Source organism: Hypanus sabinus, chromosome 18 (genome assembly GCF_030144855.1).
Source record: "Hypanus sabinus isolate sHypSab1 chromosome 18, sHypSab1.hap1, whole genome shotgun sequence".
Classification (NCBI taxonomy): domain Eukaryota; kingdom Metazoa; phylum Chordata; class Chondrichthyes; order Myliobatiformes; family Dasyatidae; genus Hypanus; species Hypanus sabinus.
The window spans coordinates 18,178,162-18,191,010 of record NC_082723.1 but is presented as its reverse complement, the minus strand read 5'-3'; the positions used below and the strand labels follow the sequence as shown (position 1 = coordinate 18,191,010).

The following is a 12,849-nucleotide window of genomic DNA, read 5'->3' as shown; positions in this document are numbered from 1 at the left end:
TTAAGCTGCATGATTCAAAATATTTAAAAATAGCTTGAGATGCTTTGAACTCTTTCACAGGTTAGATTTCAACACAATTCCTAAACTTGAGAACACATGTTAATCAAAGGGACACATATAATAGCAATCAAAGTACACACCAAGAACTTGCTGATCCGTAATCCAAGTTCCTTCAATGAAGCCACCACTTCCTTATCAGCCTTTAGTTTATCAGCAGAAGATACACTGGAACAGAAACATCCACCTCCATGTTTTAATCTCCATCAATTACTATAATTAGCAAAAACAATTAATAACTTTCTTAAGCTTAATAGTTACAAAAAAGAGCCATTTCATCCTGTAGCAATGAATGGGTGTTGTGTGTTGCTTTCCTTAAATTCAAATTGTAAAAGACTTAAAATATATTCACCAAGTTAACTTGTATCTAAAGTGCTCACACTATTTGCAATGAACAATGTTGGCTAGCCCATAGAATATATTTATGTTCTGAATATAAATTAAGCAATTAACTTCAAGTCAAAACTCATCAGAATGAGTTGAATTTACAGTATCTCAGTGCTGACATTCCCAGTAATCTGCATATACCTTCTTTGTGATTATTTATTTTTGCACATTAAAGCAATTTAAAGCTCATTCAATAGAGGAAAGTGTGAACCAATCTTATTCTCTTAAGGCTACAAACTATAAGGAAAATACAGGTAAATTACTGTGAATACACACATCATTATGCTTTGACTGATTTAATTTGTTTATCAATTAAGGTGATGGGGTCCCAATTGTTAATAGCAAGCAAAAAATGAAATTGAGGTCCCCATGTTACCTGGGAGGCTTGTAGAAAGAAAGTCCAGCCAGTAATCGGTCACAATGCTGATCCAATTCAGCTTCAATCTGAGCCTAAAAGAAAGTACCAATGTATTAAATTTAAAATTATATAATACATTCACTTTGTTCTTTTCATCTGCTACATTATGTATTTTTTGCAACCATTTCATGTCATTCCACTACTGATTGCAATTTTATTATTAGAATTTCTTATATCATTTCCTGTTCTGATTTTCTTCAGTAATCAAGTTTGCTTTGACAACACTAATCTAATGCTAATTTTCTGTTGCCCAGAAAGCAAGAATCTTAACACTCTAGATTGGCATGGCTTTTGATTTCTGACCCCCCCCCCCCCCCCCCCCACCACCACCACCCCAATATCTGGAAATTTTGTAAGTCAAAACCTAACTGAGACCGATAAATTACAACTGTGACCATATAACTGGCAAAATATGAATGCCTACAAATAGGTACCAACAGAGTGTATATCCTGAAAATCACTTGAGGCCACTGTCACAACACCTCAAAGGGTCATTCACACTTAATATATCATACTGTTATCAATTCCAAATTCTGAAGAAATATCAACATGAGCCGTAGACTAATCAATTTGCAGAGAAAGAGGGATTCGCACAGGTCAGGGAAAAGAATTTAAAAAAAGGAGTGTTTCACAGGGCTTGGTGCATTAGCAGCGGACCAATTGATTTGCAATTCATTAGCAGGAGCAAATGAAAGTAAAGCAAGGTCAAAGCAGAGTGGCTATTGTGTGAGTGGACCAGTGTAGGAGTGGGAACTTCAGGCTTAGATGAGGAGGTACAGGTAACAGGTAGGCTTTTGTAGTGGTTGAATAAGTCACTAAATTACAGCTAATTAAATAAAGTAGGTCTGATGTAGAATCAGGTAATGTGGGAGCTGGTGAACACATTTGCAGCAAGTGTTGGCAGCTCAAGGAACTCAGGCTCAAAGTTGAAAACCTGGAATCTGAGTTTCAAACACTGTGGCATATCGGTGGGGGGGGAAGAGTTACCTGGATTCTCTGTTTCAGGAGGCAGTTACACCCATTTGATTTGCTGCCTCTAATTCAGTCTGTGACAAGAGGGTGTGACTGCAGATGAGGCGGGAAGTGGGATTTTGTTCCACCCTCTTATGTGTGTTGGCTATGTGGTGCATCTTCTGAGGGATGGAGTGTATCCAGAGATATCGGCCACATGACAGATGCACTGCCACCTGGCTGGTCGGAGGACACACCACATGCCAATCAACATTTGGTCCCTCCCAACTAATCAATGCACACGTAAATTATTGGTCACCTTAACTGGATTATCTCGCCCAACCCCATGCTTTAAAAGGTGAGACTTGCCCTTGGCTAGCCCTCTCTTACAGACCACCACATTGGAGGTGAGTGCATTGATTTATGCTTGGGAAGGTTTATCGTTTGGCCTGGTAAGGGAGCCGCAGCTATCCAAGGTCAAGGGGGATAGCTGTTGTAGTGCTTTTCCCTCGTTCGTGTAACCGTACCCTGTCCCCACACTGCTTCTTATGTATTGTAGTTGCTTGTGTTGACCTGACTTCCCCTTGTAAATAAATTCCTTATTATTAAAACTGTGTGTGTCCAGGCCTCTACTGTTGAGACTCAAAGAACCAGTTATTTTCCATCACAACAGCACTGTAGTTCAGGAGATATTTGGAAGGGGGGGGGGGTTAAAGAAGAAAAATGCACTGGTAATTGAGGATAGTATGATCAGGGGAATAGACAGTGTCATAAGGATAGAGTGTCCCAAAGGCAGTGTTGGCTGCCTGGTGCCCAGGTTTGGGACATCTTATCTGGCCTGCAGAGGAATTTGCAGTGAGAGGGGTTAAGATCAAGTTGTTGTGGTCCATGCGGGTACCAATGACATAAGTATAACGAAGGAAGAGTTTCTGCTGAGGGAATGTGAGCAGCTAGGGAATAAATTAAAAAGCAGAACCAAAATGGTAGTAAACTCTGGATTACTACCTGAGCCACATGCAAATTAGCATAGGGTCTCAAGAAGATTAGAGAGGTAAATGCATGCTCAAGGATTGGTGTGGGAGAAGTGAGTTTGAATTCGTGGGAAATTGACACCAGTTTTGGGGAAGCAGGGAGACATACCAATAGGACGGGCTCCACCTGAACTGTGATGGGACCTGGATCCTGGCGAATCGCAGAACTGGGGCTGTGGATAAGGCTTTAAAGTAAATAGTGGGGGGTGGGTTCAACAGATTGGAGAAGTATGGATAAAGTAAAAGAGAAAAGCATAGATAAAGAAAAAGTAAAAGTGGAGTGAAGAAAAGTTGTGCAAAACAGTAAAAGATTACAAGGTTATAAAAGCACAGTGAGTGTAATGGCACTTTGTTGAATGCCCGTAGCATTCAAAACAAGGTCAGCGATCTTGTGGCACAAATCTGTACAAGGGTATGATTTTGTGGCCATTACAGAGATGTGGTTACAGAGTAGAGAGGATTGGTAATTAAATATCCAAGGTTATCTGGCAATACAGAAGGATAGGCAGATAGGTAAGGGAGGTGGGGTAGCACTCTTAATTAAAGATGAGATCAGGCCAATAGTGAGAGATGATATAAGTTCTAAGGAGCAGAATGTTGAATTCGTCTGGGTAGAGATTAGAAATAGTAAAGGAAAAAAAAAGCACTGGTGGGAATTGTCTTTCGGCCACCAAATAATAACATTACAGTGGCACAGGCAATAAACAGAGAAATATCTGAGACATGTAAGAATGGAACAGCAGTTATTATGGAAGACTTTAACATGCACATAGATTGGGTGAATCAAGTTGGTTGAGGCAGTCTTGAGGAGGACTTCATAGAAGGCATCCGTGATAGCTTTCTTGAACAGCATGTTACTGAACCTACAAGGGAACATGCTATCTTATATCTGGTCCTGTGCAATGAGACAGGTAAAATTAGTGATCTTGTAGTTAGGGATCTACTTGGAAAGAGTGATCCCAGTACGACTGAGTTTCTCATACAAATGGAGGGAGAAATAGTTCAATCTAAAACCAGTGTATTATGCCTAAACAATGGAGACTACAATGGGATGAGGGAGGATTTGGCTGGGGTATACTGGGAACACAAGCTATATGGTGGGATGATTGAGGAACAGTGGAAGACTTTCAAAGAGATTTTTCATGGTACTCAACAAAAGTATATTCCAGTTAAAAGCAAGGACAATAAGGGTGGGGTGAGCAGCCTTGGATAACTAAGGAAATAAAAAGCATCAAACTAAAAGCTTGTGCATACAAAATCATGAAAAGTAGTGGGAAACAGGAAGATTAGGAAAACGTTAAAAAGCAAGAAAAACCACTAAGTGAGCAATAAAGAAAAGGAAGCTAGATTATGAAAATCAGCTAGCACAAAATATAAAAACAGATAGTAAGTAAAAGATTTATCATATAAAGTGGAGAAGGGTAGTTAACGTGAACATAGGTCCCTTGGAGGACGAGAAGGGGGAATTGATATTGGGTATTGAGAAAATAGCCAAGGTTTCGAATGACTATTTTGTGTCTGTCTTCACAGTGGAGGACACATCTAGCATGCCAAAGAGAGATGGTATGGATGTAATGGGAGGTATCACTGAAGAGATAGCGCTGAGGAAACCTGTCGGCCTGAAGATAGATAAGCCCCCAGTCCTGACTGAATGGATCCCATGGTACTGAAAGAAATGGCGAAATTATAGTGGAGGCTTTGGTGATAATTTACCAAAATTCTCTGGACTCTGGAAAGATCATGGTGGATTGGAAGACAGTGAATGTCATCCCACTGTTCAAAAGAGAATATAGGCAAAAGGCAGGTAACTATTAGTTAGTTTAACATCTGTAGTTGGGAAAATGCTTGAAGCTGTCATTTAAAAAAAAGCAAGGCATCTGGAAAGAAATGGATCCATCAGGCAGACGCAGCAGGGATTCAGCAAAGGCAGGTCCTGTTTGACAAACTTACAGGGAGTTCTTTGAGGATATAATGAGCGCAGTGGACAGAGCGAAACAGATGGATGTTATTTACTTGGAATTCCAGGAGGCATTTGATAATGTGCTGCATCTCCCACCTGGTGAACTGTCTCTCTCACTTGCTACCTCCGATGTTTGCACCACCTTGAGCAGGGTGAATATAGAAGGCAGCTGCTCCAATGGAATACCTGCCCATGTGCTCAGAGTCTGTGCAGGGCAGTTGGCTGGGATTGTCACTGACATTTTCAATCTATTCCTAGCCCAGGCAGTTGTCCCCACAATTGCCACCATCGTGCCAGTGCCAAAGCATTCCACTGCCATGGGCCTCAATGACTACTCCTCTCCCCGCCCCCCCCCACCCATTGCAAAGTGCTTTGAGAGACTGGTTCTATCACATCTGAAATCCTGTCTGCCCACTACTCTGGACTCCCATCAATTTGCCTATTGCACCAACAGGTCAACAGAGGACGCCATCTCCACGGCACTTCACTCTGCCCTGATCCACCCGGACAGGTCCAATTGAGAGCATACTCACCAACTGCATTTCAGTGTGGTATAGCAATTGTCCCATATCAGACCGCAAAGCACTCCAGCGTGTGGTGAAAACTGCTCAACGGATTATCGGCACCCAATTGCCCACCATCGAGAACATTTACTATAAACGCTGCCTGGGCAGGGCAAAAAGCATTATCAATGATGCATCTCACCCTAACCATGGACTTTTTAAGTCTCCTCCCATCCAGTAGGCATTACAGGAACCTCCGTTCCCACACCAGCAGGCTCGGGAAGAGCTTCTTTCCTGAGGCTGTGACCCTGCTGAACCTCACATCACAGCGCTAAGCAGTATTGCACCCATATTGTACTATCTCAGTACTTTTATATTTGTATGCAGTAGCACTTACTTTTTATTCAGAGTTATTTTGCAAATAACACTATTCTTTTGCACTTCTGGTTAGAAGCTAATTGCATTTCATTAGCTTTGTATCTGTACTCGGCACAATGACAATAAAATTGAATCAAAATCAAATAAAAGACATCAATAAGATAAGGGTGCACAGAGCTGTGAAGTGATGTTTTAGCATGGACAGAGGATTAGTTAACTAATAGAAAGCAGAGAGTTGTGAAACACAGGTGTTACTCTGGTTGGCAATCAGTGGTGAACTGTGTGCTGCAGGGATCAGTGCTGGGCCCGCAACTGTTCATGATATACATTAATGACCTGGAAGAGGGGACTGAGTATAGTGTATCTAAGTTTGCTGATTATACTAAATTGAGTGGAAAAACAAATTGTGCATAAGATACAGAGAGTCTGGCAGTTGCTTTGGATGCAGAAAAAGCATTTGATAGATTGGAATGGGACTTTTTATTTAAGGTATTGGAAAAATATGGGTTAGGAAAATCTTTTATAAACTGGATTAAAACCTTAAATACTAGTCCCAACGCTAAAGTAGTGACAAATGGTCAAATTTCAACATCATTCCAGTTAACAAGGTCAACTAGACAAGGCTGTCCATTATCACCTGCCCTATTTGCATTGGTGATAGAACCATTAGTTGAATTAATTAGAACCGATTCAGATATTATGGGCTTCAGAGTTGACCAGGAGGAATACAAGATTAATTTATTTGCTGATGATGTTCTGATTTGTCTAACAAACCCATTGCATTCGTTGCATAAACTATCTTTTAGATTGGAAGAATATGGGAACATATCAGGGTATAAAGTAAACTGGGATAAAAGTGAAATGTTACCCCTTACTAAAGGAGATTATAGTCAATGTCGATGAGTAACTCAATTTAGATGGCCGATAAATGGTATAAAATGTTTAGGTATAAGAGTTGATAATGATATAAAAAATTTATATAAATTAAATTATTTGCCATTATTGAAAAAAATTCAAGAGGATCTTGATAAATGAATGATGTTACCAATAACATTAGTAGGTAGAGTTAATGCTGTAAAAATGAATATATTTCCTAGATTACAATATTTATTCCAAACATTACCAATACAACTGCCGCAGAAGTTTTCTCAAAAGTTGGTGAGGAAATTTCTTTGGAAAGGTAAGATGTCAAGAATATCATTGGAAAAACTGACATGGAAACTTGACCTTGGAGGGTTACAACTCCCAAATTTTAAGAATTATCATAAAGCAGATCAACTTAGATTTATTGCATCTTTTTTTGATGAAGATAAACCAGCATGGATTAGAATAAAGTTAGATAAGATAGGAGAAAATATACCAGAAGATTTTATATACAAATGGGAATCCAAATGGATACGGGAAAAGAAAAAATCTCTTATATTAAAACATTTGATTGACTTATGGAATAAGATAAACGTTGATGATGAGATAAAGAAATCTTTATTAGCAAAGAGACCCCTAATTCAAAATAGACTCATTCCTTTTACAATGGATAACCAACTTTTATATTACTGGTTTCAAAAAGGGATTAGATATATAGGTGACTGTTTTGAAGGAGGTATATTGATGTTGTTTGATCAACTAAAGAATAAATATAAAATATCAAACAACACTCTTTTCTGTTATTTTCAATTAAGGACTTATTTAAGAGATAAACTGGGTCAAACAATGTTAATGCTGAAGCCTAATGAAATAGAAAATTTAATTCAAAAAGGAAAAATTAAAAAATTTACTACTTGTATGTGTAATTTGGTTCAAAAACAGACAATTAAACAAGGAATTCATTAGTCAAGACAAAAATGGGAAACTGATTTGAATATTAAAATTGATGAAACAAGTTGGTCAAGACTATGCCTTGACAGTATGACAAATACAATAAATGTCCAACTTAGATTAGTACAATATAATTTTTTACATCAATTATATATTACACCACAAAAAATAAATAGATTAAACCCAAAATTTGTCTGACCAATGTTTTCGATGTAATCAAGAAATTGGTACTTTTTTTACACTCTACTTGGTCTTGTTTTAAAATTCAACTTTTTTGGATAAATTTAAGACTTTTACTGGAACAAATTATTGGAATATAACTTCCACATACCCCAATATTATTTTTATTAGGCAATATTGAAGGGATAATACCGAAAACTTAATTGAATAAATATCAGAAAAAAATTATAAAAATTGTATTGGCAGTAGCCAAAAAAGTTATTGCAGTTACTTGGAAATCAGATTCATACTTAACTATGGACCGTTGGAATAACGAAATATCTAGCTGCATTACACTTGAAAAAATTACTTATAATTTAAATGAATATGATATATTCTTGAAAATTTGGCACCCTTATTTACAAAAGATAAGGTTAAATATATAGGTCCTTCAAAGATAAAATTATTAGCTATTTGGGGGAAAAAAAAAGATATATACTAAAGCTATTTTGAACTCCATGGAGCATTTGGGGATCTTCCGATATTCAGGCAATCTTTCTTTCTTCTTTCTCTTTTTTTTAAAGATAGCGATGTTAAGGGGGGGGAAGGGTTAAGGGGAGGGGGAGGGCTGATATTATTTTTCATTACTTTATTATTCTATTCATTCTATGTAACTCTCAAAAAATTTAATAAAAAATACATTAAAAAAATAAGAGAGTCTACAGAGAGATATAGATAAGCTAAGTGAGTGGGCAAGGGTCTAGCAGCTGGAGCAGATGGTGCACAATGTTGGTAAATGCAAGGTCATCCACTTCGAAAGGAAAAATGAAAGAACAGATTATTATTTAAATGGACCATTCTGCTGTGCAGAGGGACCTGAGAGTGCTTGTGCATGAAACTCAAAAGGTTGGTTTGCAGGTACAGCGGGGTATCAAGGGAAATGGAATGTTGGCCTTCATTGCTAGAGGGATTGCATTTAAGAACAGGGAGGTCATGCTGCAACTGTACAGGGTACTGGTGAGGCCGCACCTGGAGTACTACATGCAGCTCTGGTCTTCTTACTTGAAGAAGGATATACTGGCATTGGAGGCGGTGCCGAGGAGGTTCACCAGGCTCATTCCAGAGATGAGGGGTTTAGACTATGAGTAGAGATTGATTATACTCACTGGAATGAGAGGAGATCTTACAGAAACATAAAATTATGAAAGGGATAGATAAGATAGAAGCAGGAAAGTTGTTTCACTGGTAGGTGAGACTAGAACTAGGGGACATAGCCTCAAAATTCAGGGAAGTAGATTTAGGATGGAGGTGAGGAGGAACTGCTTCTCCCAGAGAGTGGTGAATCTGTGGAATTCTTTGCCCAATGAAGCAGCGGAGGCTACCTCAGTAAATATATTTAAGACACAGCTGGATAGATTTTTGCACAGTACAGAAATTAAGGGTTATGAGGAAAAGGCAGGTAGGTAGAGACAAGTCCATGGCCAGATCAGCCATGATCTTATTGAATGACAGAAGGCTTGATGGCCCAGATGGCTGACTCTAGTTCCTATTTCTTATCTTCGAATGTTCTTAACACTGCAAAATTAAGAGACCAACTTAGAGCACCATGGTAGCATAGTGGTTAGCACGATGCTATTACAGCCAAGGGTGTTACAAGTTCAATCCCAGGGACATTTCTAAGGAGCTGGTATGCTCTCCCTGTAACCACATTGATTTCCTATGGCTGATCTGCTTTCCCTCCCATAGTTTAAAGACATGCTAGTCAGTAGGTTAATTGGTCACTGTAAATTGTTCTGTCATTAGGCTAGCGTTAAATAGGTGAGTTGCTGGCGGTGTGACTCGGCTTGTTGGGCTGAGAGGGTCAGTTCCACGTTGTATCTAAATTAAAATAAACTTCCTATCAGAATTGATGAGCTGAACTTACAGTATCTCTTAGCGCTGACCTTCCCACTAATATCGTCCATAGCTCACGACTGCTCCTGTGAAAACAATTAATATTCTTTACAATGAAAAATGCATAAGGTATAAACCAAACTGATGAAAAAGCTTCAATATTGCCTAAAGACACTCGGGCACTCATTTCAGCTTTAGTTTTACAAAAACTCAATGATGAGTTTTGTTATACTTGAACTCATGTTCTTCCTGGTCAAGAAATGACATCAACTCACAAATTAATCTTAAATAGGAAATACAACTAGAGTGATATTCATATCGCAATGTTTTGAAATGAATTCAAATGCCAGTGTCAGCTTCCAGCTGGTTATATTGCTTCCAGTCTTTTCGTTTTTCTGGATGATGCTTTGAGTCTGTAATCAGCAGCAAAACAGTGGTCAATGCTAACCATGATGAAAGTGTTCACAAAATATCACAACTGCAATACAATACAGAGCAAGAATTAAATAAGAGTGTTTTCCGGATTTCCAGAGGTTGCTTTTAGCATCTTGGTGCAATGAAAGCGAATGGTAACAGTTATACCATAATTTCAATGGCAAAATCCAGGCTCTGTATTGCAAAGAAACTCTGATATGTTAAGGACTTTGCAGTGCTAGAAATTTTTAATTCTATTAATAACCCAACATAGTCTAAATTCACTTTTTTTTTCAGGTGACACAGTACTGCAACAGATTTCTGAAACACACTAACTGAGGCACTGGCAAGTGAGAAGGGGGCGCAAGCAAGATGCTAAACCATTAGAATTTCCTGATGATCATTTAGCGGATTATAAAGTTTTACCATATTGCAGCTCCAGAAACATTTTTCATATTAAAAAATACTGGACAAGACCATCATAAGCATTTAATCATCATCCCGGTAGTCTTCAAGATGACCCTGTGGACGTATGCAGGCAAATGAGTGCAATGGTCAGCATGTATAGCCATAGTAGGCCAAAGGGGTCATTTCTATGCTGTACAATATAGATGCAATAGTGAGCTACACTCTTGAAAATTTTGTGTCTGTGTGGTGGGGTGTGCCAGGGTTATGATCTATCAACAACTTTTTCATGCCAATAATGATCTCAAGTATCAGCAATAAAAGCTAGATGCTGCACGATGGAAATCTGAAATATAAACAGAAAATGCTATGAAATTAGCAACAAGTCTGACAGCAGTTGCAAAGTGCTGCAATACTCCAAGTTCACAAACTTTCTTTTTGAACCTTTTCCCTATTCAGATGAAACAAGTTGCATAAGTACAGGGATAAAAAGTCAACAAGAGAACATCTTCAATATAAGATAATGAGATATCACAGAACACAAGTTCTGGTGATGCAAGCTGAAATAGGATGATTACAATATCTCTGGAGGAAGTACAAAATATATCTGAAATACAAGGGCAGAAAATACAAATGCTGAAAATGTGAGATACGAGTAAGGAATGTTTGATTATCAGAAAGTATTGAATTCAAAATTGTCCAAGTCTACGCCATGTGTCAACTCAGAAAATGAGACAATGTTCCTGGAACTTATGATAAGCTTAAGATCAACCCTGCATACTAAATCAGGCAGTTATGTCAATCTACAGGGGAGTACATCAAAAGCAAAGTATCAAACATCAATTTCTCGAACTTCCGGAAATTTCTCCTCGCCTTCACCATTCCCATTTCCTGCTCTCATCTTACCTGCCTATCACTTCCCTCTGGTGCTTCTCCCACTTCCCTTCCTTCCATGGCCTGCTGTCCTCTTCTATCAGATTCCCCCTTCTCCAGCCCTGTATCTCTTTCACCTATCAACTTCCCAGCTCTTTACTTCACCCCTCCCCTCTCAGTTTCACCTATCACCTTGTTGCTCTTCCTTCCCCCATCACTCTGACTCTTCCGAGTCCGAATGAAAGGTCTCGGCCCAAAATTTTGACTGTATTCTTTTCCACAGATGCTGCCTGGCCAGCTGAGCTATTCCAGCATTTTGTGTTTATTAATCACAAATACTTTACCTGAAGTGGTGGGCTTGTGTCCGTGAATACCGGAAAAAAATATAAAAAGGGCAAGTACAGTATCTTTTGCAATTTTGCAGAAAGGTACCCAAGAGTTGGGGTGAAAGCATTGCAGAAGAAATGGTCACATCAAAGATGTTGAAGAATTGGAATTGTTTGAATTGGAAGCTGGTGGGTGAACATTGAGGACAAAGGAAATCTATTTTTTCTTTCACATTAAAAGAAAGAACAAATGCTGCTGAGAGCCCAATCATCTATTGAGTGTCAGAGCTCGCAGTTGTGTTCCATTTCTCATGTTCTCAACCCCACCTACCCTCAATGTGTCACCTTCCACCCTACAGCACCAGCTTTCACATCCAATGGATACTCTCTAATATCCATCACCTCCAATATAAAGCCACCAACAGTCTCCTCTTCCATCCTCTTCAGTGTTTCAAAGGAACCATTTCTTCCTAATGATCTGATCCACTCTTCAATTACTACTGTTGCCCTATACACTTCAGCTGCAATCTATATATGCAATCATAGAAAATGCAACACTTACCCTTTCATCTCATTCATTCCTGGCATTAAAGGAGCTAAACTGCAGCAAAGGCAATGATCTAATGTACTTTACTCAATAGTCACATTGTGAGCTAACCCACACTCAGGTATCCAACTGCAGAGTGGGTTAGCATGCTGCAGAACACTTCCATTCAGCCCAGAAAGGTCACCACCAACTCTCAAAAGTCAGAATTCAACAAGCCATACCGATCTGCTTTTGTTCTACATTGTTCCCACTATGTTCAATGCAAGTTGAATGAATTTAATCATTTCTTCTAACTTGGCACATTGGAACTTCAGAATTCAAAACCAAGTGCAAAAATTTTAAACAAGTGACAACCACATTTATAGCTGCTGGGTTACATAAGTCCACCCATTTGTAATTGACAAATCACTACCCAAGACATGGAATAAAATTCACCCTTACAGTACTTATGTGGGAAAAATATAACAATAAGCATTCCGAATGTTAAAAGGCCTGAACAGATTAGATATGGTAAAGTTATTTCCCATGGCAGGGGAGTCTAGGACAAGACTGCACAACTTCAGGATTGAAGGACGTCCACTTAGAACAGAGATGCGGAGTAGTTACAGTATATGCGGAGTCAGACAGTAGCAAATCTGTAGAATTTGTTGCCACTTGCAGCTATGGAGGCCAAGACATTGGGTACACTTAAGGCAGAGATTGATCAGTTCTTGATTAGCCAGGGCATCAAAG

The 12,849-nt window shown here is 38.8% G+C and overlaps 1 protein-coding gene across 3 annotated transcripts in view; it reads right to left on the bottom strand.

The window, feature by feature from the left end:
• nup188 (nucleoporin 188) overlaps positions 1-12,849 on the bottom strand; it is a 114,059-nt gene that overhangs the window by 97,887 nt on the left and 3,323 nt on the right. For 2 of the 3 annotated variants that reach the window (XM_059993768.1, XM_059993769.1), the window contains exons 2-4: positions 9,584-9,638; positions 821-894; positions 141-225 (exon numbers count right to left, since the gene is read on the bottom strand). In XM_059993768.1, the coding sequence (XP_059849751.1) occupies positions 141-225; positions 821-894; positions 9,584-9,638 (214 nt within the window). Of the gene's footprint in view, positions 1-140; positions 226-820; positions 895-5,337; positions 5,471-9,583; positions 9,639-12,849 lie in introns of all 3 variants that reach the window. The other variant, XM_059993770.1, reaches the window with a different exon arrangement.